The 17,646-nt window shown below is 49.3% G+C and overlaps 1 protein-coding gene across 1 annotated transcript in view; it reads right to left on the bottom strand.

Moving 5' to 3' along the window:
- Nucleotides 1-17,646, bottom strand: part of LOC146754728 (uncharacterized) — a 75,422-nt gene that overhangs the window by 8,432 nt on the left and 49,344 nt on the right. Inside the window, exon 6 of the mRNA XM_085527478.1 lies at nt 1,487-1,610. Within this exon, the coding sequence (XP_085383604.1) occupies nt 1,487-1,610 (124 nt within the window). The remainder of the gene's footprint in view (nt 1-1,486; nt 1,611-17,646) is intronic.

The raw sequence follows: 17,646 nt of genomic DNA, 5'->3' as shown, positions 1-17,646 counted from the left end.
ACTTAGATTTACCTATGCCCGTGACAGGGGAAGCCACCCCACGGGCCCCCCTCCCGGGGCCCGGAAAGGAGGGGGAAAAGTGGAGTGGGATAAAACAGCGACAATCTAAGGAGGAAAAACTTATTTTACTAAATATGATATCGAAATACAAGATAACACAATATAATATAATTAAGGCTAACAAATCGAACGAAACAGAGAGAGAGAGAGAGTCTCCGAAAACCGAGAGGCCTACTGTGAACTCTAGGCGACACGGCTGGAACGCTTCCCACTCTCCGAGAAGTTCGAGAGAAGAAGGAGGGCACTCCAGCCTGGGAATGAGATTATATAGAGTCCTGGTCCCGTGACTTATTGTTACTCCTGTTGTTCTCTGGGATATGTAGTCTTCTTCTGTGGACTGCACATTCAACAGAAGTATCCATACTTGACATGATGTTATGATGTGGAATACTGATAGCAAAATTACAAAATTACAAAACCATGACAACATGGCATGGCAGCTTTGATTTGATCTGCAGCTGGATAGAGGGCACTCTGCACATGGCTTGGCAGCAATGGCTTGAGCTTCAGCTGGATGGATGTCACCCTGCACATGGCATGGCAAAATTGAATTTTGCTGCTTCTGGTGGACACTCTGCACATGGCATGGTAGCACTGGGTTGTGCTGCAGCTGGATGGAGGGCACCCTGTACATGACATGGCAGCATAGGGCTCTGCTGCTTGTGGAGGACACTCTGCACATGACATGGCAGCATTGGGTTGAGCTGCAGAGGGAGGGAACCCTGCCTATGGCATGGTAGCACTGGGTTGTACTGCAGCTGGATGGAGGGCACCCTGCACATGACATATCAGCATTGGTTTCAGCTGCTTCTGGAGGGCACTCTGCACATGGCATGGTAGCACTAGGTTGAGCTGCATCTAGAGGGCACACTGAATATGGCATGGCAGCACTAGGTTGTGCTGCAGCTGGATGGAGGGCGCCCTGCACATGACATATCAGCATTGGTTTCAGCTGCTTCTGGAAGGCACTCTGCACATGGCATGGCAGCATTGGGTTGAGCTGCATCTGGAGGGCACACTGAATATGGCATGGCAGCACTAGGTTGTGCTGCAGCTGGATGGAGGGCGCCCTGCACATGACATATCAGCATTGGTTTCAGCTGCTTCTGGAGGGCACTCTGCACATGGCATGGCAGCATTGGGTTGAGCTGCATCTGGATAGAGGGTACCCAGCACATGTCATGGCAGCTTTGAGCTGAGTTAAGTTGGATGGAGGGTACCTGCTCATTGCATGGCAGCACTAGGTTGAGCTGCAGAGGTAGGACACCAAGGACATGGCATGGCAGATTTGATTTGAACTACAGCTGGATGGAGTGCACCCTGCACGTGGATAGGCAGCATTGGGTTGAGCTGCAGCTGAAAGGAGGGCATCCTGAACATGGCATGGAAGCATTGGGTGGAGCTGCAAAGGGAGTGCACCCTGTACATTGCCTGGCCGAATTGGTTTGAACTGCAGCTGGATTTAGGTGACCCTGCATATGGCATGGCAGCATTTGTTTGAGCTTCAGAAGGTGGTCTCACTGTACATGGCATGGCAGCATTGTGTTTAGCTGCAGAGGGGAGGGTACCATGAACATTGCATGGAAGCATTGGGCTGAGCTGTATCTGGAGTGCACCCTACATATGGCATGGCAACATTGGGTTTAGGTGCAGAGGGGAGGGCAGCCTGCACATGACATGGCAGCATAGTGTTGAGCTGTAGCTGTGTCATGGTTTAATAATTTTGTAATTTTGCTATCAGTATTCCACATCATAACATCATATAAACCATGAATTGTTTTACTGAATCTGCAACTCACAGAAGACTACATCTCCCAGAGAACAACACGAGCATAGAGATAGGTCACGGGACCTGGACTCTATATTAACTCTGTCGCAGGCTAGACTGACGTCTTTCGAGTTCTGGCGTTCAGGGGAGTATATGGGAGCCTTCACCGTCTCGCCTAGATTCACAGTAGGCCTCTTGGTTACGGGACTCATTCTCTCTCCTATTTTGCTTGATTTGTTAGCTCAATTTTCAATTATATTGTGTTATATTGTGTTATCCTGTATTTCGATATAGTATTTAGTAAATAAGTGTGCCTCCTTAGATCGTTGCCGCTGTTTTCTTTTCCCAATTAACTTTTTCCTTTTGGCCTAGGGCCCCTCCGGGGCCTACGGCCCCCTGTCACGGATGCAGGTGGATTTTTAGTTTAAACCGTGACAGATTTTGGTGGAGAATGCGAGCAAATTGAGTTGCTGTTTTTCTGTGTTTTCTTCTGTTGCTCTTTTAGCTTTTAACAGAGCTACAAGTTTTTTTTCTGTTAAGGAGCTATCTTAGGTTTGCAATTCTGCACCTGCGAGCTTGACCTTGAAAGTCCAGGCGGACTGCCAATACCCCAGTTTATTTTATAAACACTGCTGAGCTTTGCTTTTTTACTTTTTTCTCTCTATTGAAGGAAAAGAAAAAAAAAGAAAAAAAAGAAAAAAAATGTTTCCTCTAGTAAATTTGTCCTACCAGGGACTGCATGTAATTAGTTCCTCTTTTGTGATTGTCCAAACATATTGGAGCATGTTTAAGCTAGCCACTTTTTCCTATGGAGCTATAGGAATGTATAATGGATTGAAAACATGGTTAGCAATGCTTACTTCGTATCTGCATGCATCTCCAGAGGGAGCAACTAATGCAACTAATAGTACAGGAATGGTGGTTTTTGAGCCTGCTCCTCCTTTTTTCTTTGCATCCTTTAAGCAGTCTTCGAATGACCAGTTGGCCCAGTGGACCACACTGTCAATCGTATCAATCTCCCTGAACTTACTGTTGGTTATTGTTGTGATCTCACTCATTATTTGGATTTATAACCTCGAGAGGAAATCTTCCCTAGAACCAGAGAATACTGAGTGGCAGGGAGTGTGGAGAGACTTTGGAGAGACTTTTAGAAGACAGACATCTCTAGTGTCATGGAGCTTTACTCCTAAACACTTAAAGAATCCTGAGAGTTTGACCACATATTTGAGACAGGAATGTTGTGGCTCAGGCAGATCTAAGGAGGCACAAATGACTTGGGGCCTAGCTAATGCTTATCGGGCCTTATTCAATACCCTGCCCATGTCATGGCAGCATTGGGTTGAGCTGCAGAGGTAGGGCATGCAGCCCATAGCATGGCAGCATAGAATTGAGCTGTAGCTTGGTGGAGGGCACCCTGCATATGGCATGGCAACATTTGGTTGAGCTGCAGCTTGATGGAGGGCACCCTGAACATGACATGGCAGCATTCTGTTGAGCTGCATATGGAGGGCACATGCCAATGGCATGGCAGCATTTTGCTGAGCTGCAGCTGCATGGAGAGCACCCTGCCCATGTCATGGCAGCATTGGGTTGAGCTGCAATTGGATACAAGGCACCCTGTACATGGCATGGCAACATTGGGTTGAGCTGCAAACAAAGTGCACCCTGCACAACTCATGGCAGCATCTTTTTGAGTTGCTTCTGTAGGATACTCTGCACATGGCAGGGCAGCACTGGGTTGAGCTGCAGCTGCATGGAGGGCACCCTGCACATGACATGGCAGCATTGGGTTGAGGTGCAGCGGGGAGGTCACACTGCACATGGCATGGCAACATTGGGTTGGGCTGCAGAGGTAGGGCAACCTGCACACGGTATGGCAGCATTGGGTCGAGCAGCAGAGGGAGGGCACACTTCACATTGCTAGGCAGCATTGAGATGAATTGCGGAGGGAGGGCACCCTACCCATGGCATGACAGCACTGAGTTGAGCTGCCAAGTGAGTTCACCATGCACAAGTCTATAAAGCAATGGGCTGAGCTGCATCTGAATGGAGGGCACCCTGCACATGCCATGGCAAAATTCAGTTGTGCTGCAGCTGGATGAAGGGCACCCTGCACATGGCATTGCAGCGGTTGACTGAGCTGCACCTGGAGTGCACCCTACACATGGCATGGCAACATTGGGTTGAGGTGCCAAGGGGAGAACACCCTACACATGGCATGGCTACAATGGGTTGAGCTGCAACAGGAGTGCACACTGCAAATGTCATGACAGCAACTGGTTGAACTGCAGCTAGATGGAGGGCACCCTACACATTGCATGAGAGCATTGGGTTGATCTGCAAAGAACTGTCACCCTGCACAAGTAATGCCAGCATTGTGTTCTGATGCAGGGCAGGGTGCACTGCACATGGAATGGCAGCATTGGGATGATCTGCAGCGGAATGGAGGGCACCCTGCACATGGCTTGGCAGCATTGGGTTGATCTGCAAAGTGAGTTCACCCTGAACAAGTCATGGCAGCATTGGGTTGAGATGAATATGGAGGGCACCCTGCCAATGAAATGACAGCACTGGTCTGAGCTGCAGCTGAGTGAAGTGAACACTCCACATGGCATGGCAGCATTGGGATGATTTGCAACTGGCGGGCACACTGCACATGGCATGGCAGCATTGGTTTGAGATGAAGCTGGATGGAGGACACCTTGCCCACGGCATAGCAGCAATGGGTTGAGCTGCAAAGAATGGGTACCCTGCCCGTGGCATGGCAGCATTCTATTGAGCTGCATCTGTAGCGAACCTAAAATATGACATGGCAGAATTGTGTTGTGTTGCAGAAGGGAGCGTACCTTGTACAGGGCATGGAAACATTGAATGATCAGCAACAGGATGGAGAGCACCCTGCCCAATGCATGGCTCATTCAATTGAGCTGCAGAGGGAGGGCACCCTGCCCTTGTCATGGCTCATTTGGTTGAGCTGCAGCTTTAAAAGACACTGCACATTGCTTGGCAGCATTGTTTTGATCTTCAAAAAGCGGTCACCCTGTACACGGCATGGCACCATTGGGTTGAGCTGCATATGAAGGTCACCCTGCACATGGCATGGAGGCATTCTTTTGAGCTGCAGAGGTAGGGCACCCTGCACATGGCATGGCAGAATTGGGTTGAACTGCAGCTGAAGGACACCCTACACATGGCATTGCAACACTGGGTTGAGCTGCAGAGGGAGGGGACTCTGCACATGGCATGGCAGCATTGTGTTGAGGTTCAGAGAGAGGGTATGCTGACCATAGCATGGCAGCATTGGATTGATCTGTAGCTGGATGGAGGGCACACTGCATATGGCATTGCAACATTTGGTTGAGCTGCAGCTTGTTGGAGGACACACTGCACATTGCCTGGCAGCATTGTGATGAATTGCAGAGGGAGGGCATCCTACCCATGGCATGACAGAACTGAGTTGATCTGCAAAGTCAGTTCACCATGCACAAGTCTAATAAGCATTGGTTTTAGCTGCATCTAAATGGAGGACACCCTGCACATGCCATGGCAACATTCAGTTGTGCTGCAGCTGAATGTACTGCACCCTGCACATGGCATTGCAGCGTTGGGCTGAGCTGTACCTGGAGTGCTCCCTACACATGGCATGGCAACATTGGGATGTGGTGCAGAGGGGAGGGCACCCTGCACATTGCATGGCAGCATTGGGTTGAGATGCAAAGAACTGTCGCCCTGCAAAAGTAATGCCATCATTGGGTTGAGCTGCATCTGTAGCGAACACTAAATATGGCATGGCAGAATTGTGTTGTGGTGCAGAGGGGAGGGTACCCTGGATAGGGCATTTTGCTCCAGATTGCTCCAGATGCGTGAGGCGTCTGTCTCACGGGCTCTTGTCCTGGTGGGGGACTTCAATCATCCTGACATCAGTTGGGAAAACCACACGGCGAGCTGCAAGAGCTCCAGAAGGCTCTTGGAATCCATTGATGATAGCTTTCTGGTTCAGGTATTGGACAGACCGACCAGAGGTCAAGCGTTGCTGGACCTGCTGCTCACCAACGCTGAGGAGATCATCAAAGGCGTCAAGGTTGGAGGCTGCCTGGGCTCCAGCGATCATGCCCTGGTTGAGTTTGTGATCTCAAGCGATGTGGGCCTGGCAAAGAGCAGGACCAGGATGCTCAACTTTAGAAGAGCAGACTTCAAGCTACTCAATGGAATGCTGGCCAAGATCCCCTGGCGCGCTGCCCTCAAAGATAAGGACGTTGAGGAGAGCTGGCTACTGTTCAAGGATGCCCTCCTGGCAGCACAAGAGGTCTCCATTCCCCTGATTAAGAAAGTGGGCAGGAGAGGTAGAAAACCGGCATGGCTCAGCAAGGACCTGCTAAGAGAACTGAGGGTGAAGAAAGGGGTGTGCAAGCTCTGGAAACAAGGCTGTGTCACCCGGGAAGAATACAGGGATGCCGTCCGAACTTGCAGATGTGGGATCAGGAAAGCCAAGGCGCAGGCAGAACTGAACTTGGCGAGGGACGTGAAAAACAATAAGAAAACCTTCTACAGATACATTGGCCAGAAGAGACAGGCCAAAATGGGCGTACCTACTCTGGTAAATTTAAAAGGAGAAATGGCTTCAACAGATGAAGAGAAAGCTGAGGTGCTGAATGAGTTCTTCACCTCGGTCTTCACTGGTGGCCAGGATTCTAGTCTTTTTCACGTCCCTAAGTCTTGCACCCCCATACCTCCATGTGGGGACCAAGGAGGTAAATCCCTCCCCACTGTAAGGGTAGAGCAAGTCCGAGAGTGCCTCCTTAGACTGAATGAGTATAAGTCTATGGGGCCAGATGGCGTGCATCCCAGGTTCCTGAAGGAGCTGGCTGAGGTGGTTGCTGAGCCGCTCTCCATCATATTTGAGAAGTCGTGGCTGTCAGGTGAGGTCCCGGATGATTGGAGGAAGGGTCATGTCACTCCCATTTACAAGAAGGGGAGCAGGGACGACCCGGGTAACTACAGGCCGGTGAGTCTCACCTCCGTGCCTGGGAAGATTATGGAACAGATCCCCCTGGACAACATGCTTGATCGCATAAAGAACAAGCATGTGATCCGAGACAGCCAGCATGGCTTCACCAGGGGAAGGTCATGCTTAACTAATCTTGTGGCCTTCTATGATGGAGTGACGGCGTTGGTGGATGAAGGGAAGGCGACCGATGTCATTTACCTGGACCTGAGCAAGGCCTTTGACATGGTCCCCCATCACATCCTCATCTCCAAATTGGAGGGAGGTGGATTTGATGGGTGGACAACTAGATGGATAAGCAATTGGTTGAAAGGCCGCAGACAGAGGGTGGTGGTCAATGGCTCTATGTCCAGGTGGAGGCCAGTAACAAGCAGCGTCCCTCAAGGGTCTGTCTTGGGACCGGTGCTCTTTAACATCTTTATTAATGACATCGATGAGGGAATGGAGTGCACCCTCAGCAAGTTTGCTGATGACACCAAGCTGAGTGGTGCAGTCGATACGGTGGAGGGAACAGATGCCATTCAGAGGGACCTTGACAGGCTGGAAAGCTGGGCTCGGGTGAACCTAATGAGGTTCAACACGGCAAAGTGCAAGGTTTTGCACTTGGGCCGGAAGAACCCCAGGCACCTGTACAGGCTGGGAGGAGTTGTCCTTGACAGCAGCTCGGCTGAAAAAGACCTAGGGGTCCTGATAGATGAGAAACTTAACATGAGCCAGCAGTGCGCTCTGGCAGCCCGGAAAGCAAATGGAATCCTGGGCTCCATCAGGAGAGGGGTGGTCAGCAGGGATAGGGAGGTGATCGTCCCTCTCTACTCTGCTCTTGTGAGGCCCCATCTGGAGTACTGTGTCCAGGTGTGGAGCTCTCAGTACAAAAAAGATATGGAGATTTTGGAAAGGGTCCAGAGGAGGGCCACAAAGATGATCAGGGGGCTGGAGCACCTCCCCTATGAGGACAGGCTGAGGGAGTTGGGTTTGTTCAGCCTGGAGAAGAGAAGGTTGCGGGGTGACCTCATTGCAGCCTTTCAGTATCTGAAGGGAACTTACTCCCAGGAGGGGAGTAAACTCTTCGAAAGGGCTGATAATAGCAGGACTAGGGGAAATGGTTTTAAGTTGAAGAAGGGAAGATTTAGGTTGGATGTTAGGGGAAAGTTCTTTACTAGAAGGGTGGTTAGGTCCTGGAACAGGCTGCCCAGTGAGGTTGTGGATGCCCCGTCCTTGGAGGTGTTCAAGGCCAGGTTGGACGGGGCCCTGGGCAACCTGATCTAGTAAATGTGTATGTTTGGTGGCCCTGCTAGGCAGGGGGGTTGGAACTACATGATCCTTGAGGTCCCTTCCAACCCGGGTAATTCTGTGATTCTGTGATTCTGTGATTTTAGCACTGAATGATCTGTAGATGGATGGAGAGCACCCTGCCCACGGCATGGCTCATTGGGTTCAGCTGCAGCTGGAGGAGACACTGCACATGGCATGGCAGCATTGTTTTGTTCTTCAAAGGGAGGTCACCGTGCACAAGGCACAGCAACATTGGGTTGAGCTGCTTATGAAAGTCACCCTGCACATTGCATGGCAGCGCTAGTATGGCGTCCCCCACATCAAGGTGCTCTCATCCCTTCCCAGCCACCACAGCATATTTCCTTTTGACTTATACTTCTTTCCATGTGTGCTCTACACATGCATGGCCCGAGCACGATATAGAGTCCAGATGGAAAACTTGCTTACAGAATGCCTAATTAAGGTATATAGAAAAAAAGTGTTTCCTTAACATTAATCCACTCTATCGTAAGTCCTGTACCAAATTGAACATTCGTCAAATATTTTCTGAGACTCTACCTATTTATCTACAAGAAATCATTGGCTGCACTCCCCCAACATCAAATTCCCTTGTGGTACACATTGGACATTCCCATTTTTGTCCATCACCCACCACATGCACCCAGGTCCCTGGGCAAAGACAGTACCCCGGAGAGGTTTGCCCTTTCCAGATGCTGGAAGGACCTAAACTGTTTTTCCCAACACGCTCTTTATGTGTACTACAGGAACCTTATCTCCCTCCACGGTACGTAGGGAGCTGGATTGGTTAGGACAATTGCGATTACTAGATCCTCGAGTGTTGACCAACCAGGTGGCTTCTGCTAAATGGTTCTCCCAATTTTTATATGTTCCGCCACCCATTGCTTTCAACATAGTTTTCAACAACCCATTATATTATTCAATTTTACCAGAAGGTGGTGCATGATAGGGAACATGGTAAATCCACTCAATGCCATGATTTTTGGCCCAATTGGTTACAAGAGAACCCCGGTGGCGCAGTGGTTAAAGACGCCGCCTTGCAACACTGGGGCCCGGAGTTCGAATCCCCCCTGTGGCGCAAGTGGTAGAAGTGCCGCTCTGCTACACAGAGGCTCGAATCCCGGGCACTGGACTCGATGATCTCTAAGGTCCCCTCCAACCCGCACGAAACTATGAAAGAGAATTTTTAAAATGGGTCCCATTATCTGATTCAATTCTTTCCGGAGTGCCATGCCTCCACAGGATTTGCTTTTCCAACCCTAATATGGTGTTTCGGGCGGTAGTATGGGGTACTGCGTATGTTTCGAGCCACCCAGTGGTTGCCTCCACCATGGTGAGTACATAACGCTTACCACTACGAGATCGTGGCAAGGTGATATAATCAACCTGCCATGCCTCTCCATATTTATACTTTTTCCATCGCCCTCCCCCCCAAAAAGGTTTCATCCTCTTGGCTTGTTTAATTATGGCGCATGTTTCACTGTCATGAATAACCTGAGCCATAGCGTCCATAGTTAAGTCCACCCCTCGGTCTCTGGCCACTTATATGTTGCATCCCTTCCTTGATGACCTCTCTCGTGGGACCACCGAGCTAGGAATAATTCACCCTTGTTCTGCCAGTCCAAGTCTATTTGAGCCACCTCAATTTTGGCAGCTCGATCAACCTGATGGTTATTTTTATGTTCTTCAGTAGCCTTACTTTTAGGCACATGAGCATCTACATGGCGCACCTTTACAACAATGTTCCTTATTCGGGCAGCAATGTCTTTCCACAGTTCAGCAGCCCAAACAGGTTTACCCCTTCGATGCCAATTATCATCTTCCCACTGCTGCAATCACACCCATAAGGCATTTGCCACCATCCATGAATCAGTATAAAGATGAAGCATTGGCCACCCTTCCCTTCAGCCACATCTGAAGCCAGCTGAACAGCCTTTACCTCTGCGAATTGACTTGATTCTCCTTTACCTTCAGTGGCCTCTGCAACTTGTCGTGTGGGGCTCCATACAGCAGCTTTCCATCTGCGATGCTTCCCTACAATACGACATGATCCGTCTGTGAATAGGGCAAATTTCTTTTCGTTTTCTGGTAGCTCATTGTATGGTGGTGCCTCTTTAGCATGTGATATCTCTTCTGTAGCTGGTGTTTCAATTTTTTTACTCTCAGGCCAGTCCATGATCACTTCTAGAATTCCAGGACGGCTGAGTTTTCCCATTCGAGCTCGTTGAGTAATTAATGAAATCCACTTACTCCAAGTGGCATCAGTAGCATGATGGGTGGAGGGAACCTGTCCTTTAAACATCCAGTTTATTACTGGCAAGCGAGGTGCTAGAAGAAGCTGAACCTCTGTCCCAACTACTTCAGAAGCAGCCCGAACCCCCTCATACACGGCTAAGATATCCTTCTCAGTCGGAGTGTAGCGCTCCTCAGACCCTTTATATGCTCGACTCCAAAAGCCTAGGGGTTGGCCTCGGGTTTCTCCTGAGGCTCTTTGCCACAATCTCCAGTTGGGACCTTTCTCTCCAGCAGCAGTGTAGAGCATGTTCTTCACATCCTGTCCCGTCCGGACTGGCCCCAAGGCCACGGCACGGGCTATTTCTTGTTTTATCTGCTCAAAAGCCTGCTGCTGCTCAGGACCCCATGAGAAATTATTCTTCTACCGTGTTACCTGATAGAGGGAGCTCACTATGTGGCTGTAGTTTGGGACATGCATTCTCCAAAAGCCCACTACTCCCAGAAAAGATTGGGTCTCTGTCTTGTCGGTGGGCAGAGACATAGCAGTGATTTTGTCAATCACATCTGCTGGGATGTGATGACGTCCATCTTGCCATTTTATACCTAAGAACTGGATTTCCTGGGCAGGCCCCTTTACCTTGCTGCGCTTAATGGCAAAACCAGCTTGCAAGAGAATTTGGATTATCTGTTTCCCTTTCTTGAAAACCTCTGCTGCTGTATGGCCCCACACTACAATATCATCAATATACTGCAAGTGCTCAGAAGCATTACCCTGTTCCAAGACAGCTTGGATCAATCCATGGCAAATTGTTGGGCTGTGCTTCCACCCTTGAGGAAAACGGTTCCAGGTGTACTGAATACCTCTCCAGGTAAAAGCAAACTGTGGCCTACAGTTTGCAGACAATGGGATGGAAAAGAAGGCATTAGCAATGCCAATGGTGGCATACCACCTAGCTTCTTTTGACTCCAATTCATACTGGAGTTCTAGCATGTCTGGTACAGCAGCACTTAATGGAGGTGTGACTTCATTCAGGCCACGGTACTCTACCGTCAGCCTCCATTCCCCTCTGGTTTTACGCACTGGCCATATGGGGTTGTTAAAAGGCGAGTGAGTTTTGCTAATCACTCCCTGATTCTCTAATTGGCAAATTAGCTTGTGAATGGGGAGCAATGAGTCCCTATTGGTGCGGTACTGCCGTCTGTGAACCACTTTGGTGGCAATTGGTACCTCTTGGTCTTTTACCTGGAGCAACCCCACAGCAGAAGAATCATCTGACAGACCAGGTAATGCTGACAGCTGCTTAACACCGTTTGTGTTAACAGCAGCTATCCCAAAGGCCCATCGATACCCCTTGGGATCCTTGAAATATCCCATCCTAAGGTAATCGATTCCCAGTATACATGGAGCCTCTGGACCAGTCACAATAGGGTGTCTCTGCCAGTTTTTACCAGTGAGGCTTATTTCGGCCTCCAACATAGTCAATTCTTGGGAACCCCCAGTCACTCCATGGATATATATTGGTTGTGTCCCTTGGTGACTTGAGGGCATTAGGGTGCATTGTGAACCAGTGTCCACCAAGGCTTTATATTTCTGTGGTCGAGATGTGCCAGGCCACTTAATCCACACAGTCCAGTATACTCCATTGTCCCTTTCCCCTCCCTGACTGGGGGCAGGGCCTCTCTACTGTTTGCTTCGGTGGCTTGCAGCAACTGGAACTTTCCCTTTCTTGGAAGAGTTCACCTTGGTGGTTGTTTCACCTTGTAATTCTTTCACTCGTGCCTGAAGTGCAGAAGTGGATGAATTACACCACTTCTTCATGTCCTCCCCATGACTACAGGGAAAAACAACAAGGCAAGACTTGTAGTCTTATCGTTGTCATTTGCTTGAATACGAGGTGTCTTATCGTTGTCATTTGCTTGAATACGAGGACGTCTTTTTTTAATGGTTGAGATTTTCGATGATACAGATTGAGAGGAACTCATGTTGATTAGCTTTCTCAATAGGCAATCATGGAAATCCTGGTTTCCATCATCTTGTACCACCGTGGATTCATCTACATCAGGCACATTAGCCAATTTGTCAATAATATCACTTTGTGTTCCCTCCATTTTGTTTAATCTTTCCACTATTTTGACAATTGCTGAAGTTTACGGATTAACTTCTGTAGCGCTTATAAATAGTTCAGGTTCCTGAAGTCTGCTAATTAGTTCGTTCACACGGGGTTTCCTTTCCCCTTTGCCATTTACCAATGCAAGTGCACTGGCATGCTTTTCTGGAGCTGCCTTTGTAAAGTCACGCCACATTTGTCGTGGAACGCCGACTGCTTCAGGATCATGTAATTGGTTTGGATCATTACGATTGAATTGGGGGCTGTATAGCATTTCCACCAGAGCAGTTTCTCTCAAAAACTGGATACCTTTCTCTATATCAGTTCATTTCTTTTTCTCAGGCTCCTAGTCCCGTTTAAAAGGGAATCTATCTTTTACTGCTATCAGCATCAGCTTCCATAGGGTGTAGGACTGATTTTGGCATGTGCCAATACTTCTGTCCACACGTGAGTCCTTGGAAATGCTACCCAGTTGGCGAGCTTCACTGCCATCAAGCCACGCACTGCTGGCACCATTGTCCCAGCATCAAAGTAACCAAGTGACCATATTTTCTTTTGGCTGACGTGTGAAATCCTTTCTTAGATCTCGAATTTCACTCATTTTAAAAGACTGATCAATAATGGTCTTAATACTTTGCTCACCTTTTGCTCTATCAAGAGTCCCAGGTGTTGATGGTGGCTGCTGTGTTGATGAGGCTGCCCCATCTATAAGTTTGGACTCGAGAAATTCTCGTAAATAAAATCTAGCTTTTGGCTCCTCTTCTTCTGACTCTGACTCTTCTATTATTTCCTCCAGGTTACCCTCCTTCTTTTTCCTCTCTCCTAACTTTCTCTCTCCTAACTTCCTCTGCTCCTCTAACATCTTCCTAAACTCCTCTAACATCCTCTGCTCCTCCAACCTCCTCTGGTCTTCTGAGTCCCCCTGCTCTCCTGAGTCCTGCTCTCCTAACTCCCTCCGCTCTTCTAACTCCTTCTGCATTTTCTCTAACTGAGTTGAAACTCGTTTTGTCTTTCGCCCTCTTACAGGGGCAACCAACATTGTATCTGGTGTCCCCGATGGTTGGTCCAATTGGACTACATGTGCCCCCGGTGGCTGGTCAGATTGGACTTCATGTGCCCCCGGTGGCTGGTCAAATTGGACTACATGCGCCCCCAGTGGCTGGTCAAATTGGACTACAGGTGCCCCTGGTAGTTGGTTAAATACATTCAGCTCACCCCGGAGGGCACATAGCTGGTTTCGGAGAGTGTTCAGCTCGAACTGGACGGCACCGAGCTCAGTCTGGAGGTTGTCGTAGTTGGACTGGAGAGTGTTGTACCCGAACCGGAGGACGTTATGCTCGGCCCGGAGGGCATTGTGCTCAGTCTGGAGAGTGTTGTGCTTGGACTGGAGGGTGTCGCAGTTGGTTTGGAAGGCATTGTGCTTTGGCTGGAGGGTGCCGCGCCCAGACTGGAGGGTGTCATACTTGGACTGGAGAGTGTTGTACCCAGACCGGAGGGCATTGTGCTCAGTCTGGAGAGTGTTGTGCTCGGTCCGAAGGGCATTGTGCTCAGTCTGGAGTGTGTTGTGCTCGGTCCGGAGGGCATTGTGCTCAGTCTTGAGAGTGTTGTACTCGGACCGGAGGGTGTTGTGCTCGGACCGGAGGGCGTTATGCTCGGACTGAAGAGTGTTGTGCTCAGACTGGAGGGTGTCACACTTGGGTTGGAAGGCATCGTGCTTGGGCTGGAGAGTGCCGCGCTCAGACTGGAGGGCATCGTACTTAGACTGGAGAGTGTTGTACCCGGACCGGAGGGCGTTGTGCTCTGACCGGAGGATGTTACACTCAGACCGAAGGGCTCTGTGCTCTGACCGAAGGGCGTTGTGCTCGGACTGGAGAGCGTTGTACCCGGACTGGAGGACGTTATGCTCGGACCGGAGGGTGTCGAGTTTGGATTGCATACTCTCATTCTCGGCCCTGAGACTCTCTCTCTCAACCTCAAAATCTTCCCTCTCAGGAATGGTATTGAATAAGGCCCGATAAGCATTAGCTAGGCCCCAAGTCATTTGTGCCTCCTTAGATCTGCCTGAGACACAACATTCCTGTCTCAAATATGCGGTCAAACTCTCAGGATTCTTTAAGTGTTCAGGAGTAAAGCTCCATGACACTAAAGATGTCTGCCCTCTAAAAGTCTCTCCAAAGTCTCTCCACACTCCCTGCCACTCAGTATTCTCTGGTTCTAGGGAAGACTTCCTCCTGAGGTTATAAATCCAGATACTGAGTGAGATTACTACAATAACCAACAGTAAATTCAGGGAGATTAATATGATTGACCGTGTGGTCCACTGGGACAAGTGGTCATTCGAAGACTGCTTAAAGGATGCAAAGAAAAAAGGAGGAGCAGGCTCAAAAACCACCATTCCTGAACTATTAGTTGTGTTAGTTGCTCCCTCTGGAGCTGCATGCAGATACCAAGTAAGCGTTGCTAACCATGCTTTCAATCTATAATACATTCCTATAACTTCATAGGAAAAAAGGGCTAGCTTAAACATGGTCCAATATGTTTGGAGCATCATAAAAGAGGAACTAATTACATGCAATCCCTGGTAGAACAAATTTACTAGAGGAAACATTTTTTTTTTTTTCTTCAGTAGAGAGGGAAAAAAAGTAAAAAATCAAAGCTCAGCAGTGTTTACAAAATAAACTGGGGTATTGGCAGTCCGCCTGGACTTTCAAGGTCAAGCTTGCAGGTGCAGAATTGCAAACCTAAGATAGCTCCTTAACAGAAAAAAGACTTGTAGCTCTGTTAAAAGCTAAAAGAGCAACAGAAGAAAACACAGAAAAAACAGCAACTCGAGTTGCCCGCATTCTCCACCAAAATCTGTCACGGTTTGAACGAAAAATCCACCTGCATCCGTGACAGGGGCCGTGAGCCCCTCAGGAGCCTTAGGCCGATAAGAAAAAGTTAATTGGGAAAAGAAAACAGAGGCAACGATCTAAGGAGGCACACTTATTTACTAAATACTATATCGAAATACAGGATAACACAATATAATACAATATAATTGAAAATTGAGCTAACGAATCAAGCAAAATAGGAGAGAGAATGAGTCCCATAACCGAGAGGCCTACTGTGAAATCTAGGCGAGACGGTGAAGGCTCCCATATACTCCCCTGAACGCCAGAACTCGAAAGACGTCAGTCTAGCCTGCGACAGAGTTAATATAGAGTCCAGGTCCCGTGACCTATCTCTATGCTCGTGTTGTTCTCTGGGAGATGTAGTCTTCTGTGAGTTGCAGATTCAGTAAAATTATTCATGCTTTATATGATGTTATGATGTGAAATACTGATAGCAAAATTACAAAATTATTAAACCATGACATATGGGCAGCATGCCCTCCCTCTGAAGCTCAACACAATGCTGCCATGCCGAGTTCAGGTTGCCCTACCTCTGCAGCTCAACGCAGTGTTGCCATGCCATGTGCAGAGTGCCCTCCCTCTGGAGGTCAAACCAGTGTTACAATGCCATGTGTAGGGTGTCCTCCATCTGCATCTCAACCCAATTCTGCCATGCCATGTGCAAGGTGCTTTCCATCTGTAGCTCAACAGAATGCCGCCATGCCATGTGCAGAGTGAGCTTCATACACAGCTCAACCCAATGCTGCCATGCCGTGTGTAGGGTGACCTCCCTTTGAAGATCAAAACAGTGCTGCCATGCCATGTGCAGTGTCTCCTCCAGCTGCAGCTCAACCCAATGAGCCATGCCATGTGCAGGGTGCCCTCCCCTCTGCACCACAACCCAATGTTGCCATGCCATGTGTATGGTGCACTTTAGGTGCAGCTCAGCCCAACGCTGCAATGCCATGTGCAGGGTACACTACATCCAGCTGCAGCACAACCGAATGTTGCAATGCCATGTGCATGGTGCCCTCCATTCAGATGCAGCTCAACCCAATGCTTCCAAGACTTGTGCATGGTGAACTCACTTGGCAACTCAACTCAGTGCTGTCATGCCATGGGTAGGGTGCCCTCCCTCTGCAATTCATCTGAATGCTGCCTAGCAATGTGCAGTGTGCCCTCCCTCTGCTGCTCGACCAAATGCTGCCATGCTGTGTGGAGGTTGCCCTACCTCTGCAGCCGAACTCAATGATGCCATGCCATGTGCTGGGTGCCCTCCCCGCTGCACCTCAACCCAATATTGCCATGCCATGTGTAGTGTGCACTCCAGCTGCAGCTTAGCCCATAGCTTCCATGCAATATGCAGGGTACCCTCCCCTCTACAGCTAAACGCAATGCTACCATGCCATGTGCAGGGTGCCCTACATGCAAATGCAGCTCAACCCAGTTCTGCCATGCCATGTGCAGAGTGTCCTCCTAAGCAGCTCAAACCAATGCTGCCATGACTTGTGCAGGGTGCCCTCCATCCAACTGCAGCTCAACCCAATGCTGCCATGCCATGTACAGGGTGCCTTCTATCCAGCTGCAGCTCAACCCAGGTCTTCCATGGCATGGGCAGAGTGCTTTCCATCCTGCTGCAGATCATTCAATGCTTCCATGCCCTGTACATGGTACCCTCCCCTCTGCAGCACAACACAATTCTGCCATGCCATATTTAAGGTTCACTACAGATTCAGCTCAACCCAATCCTGCCATGCCACGATCAGGGTACCCATTCTTTGCAGCTTAACCCAATGCTGCCATGCCATGTACAGGGTGCCTTGTATCCGGCTGCAGCTCAACCCAATGCTGCTATGACATGGGCAGTGTGCTTTCCATCGTGCTGCAGATCATTCAGTGCTTCCATGCCCTGTACATGGTACCCTCCCCTCTGCAGCACAACACAATTCTGCCATGACATATTTAAAGTTCGCTACAGATGCAGCTCAACCCAGTGCTGCCATGCCATGGGCAGGGTACCCATTCTTTGCAGATCAACCCAATGGTGCCATGCCATGTGCAGAGTACCCTCCATCCAACTGCAGCTCAACACAATGCTGCCATGACATGTGCAGGGTGCACTCCATCCAGCTGCAGTTCAACCAATAGCTGTCATGACATTTGCAGTGTGCACTCCTGTTGCAGCTCAACCCAGTGCAGCCATGCCATGTGCAGGGTGCCCTCCCCTCTGCACCTCAACCCAATGTTGCCATGCCATGTGTAGTGTGCACTCCAGGTGCAGCTCAACCCAATGCTGCCATGCAAAGT

The sequence above is a fragment of the Coturnix japonica genome, chromosome W (assembly GCF_054131305.1).
Source record: "Coturnix japonica strain WE chromosome W, WE-NBRP24, whole genome shotgun sequence".
NCBI lineage: Eukaryota > Metazoa > Chordata > Aves > Galliformes > Phasianidae > Coturnix > Coturnix japonica.
This window is presented reverse-complemented; position numbering and strand designations above follow the sequence as displayed.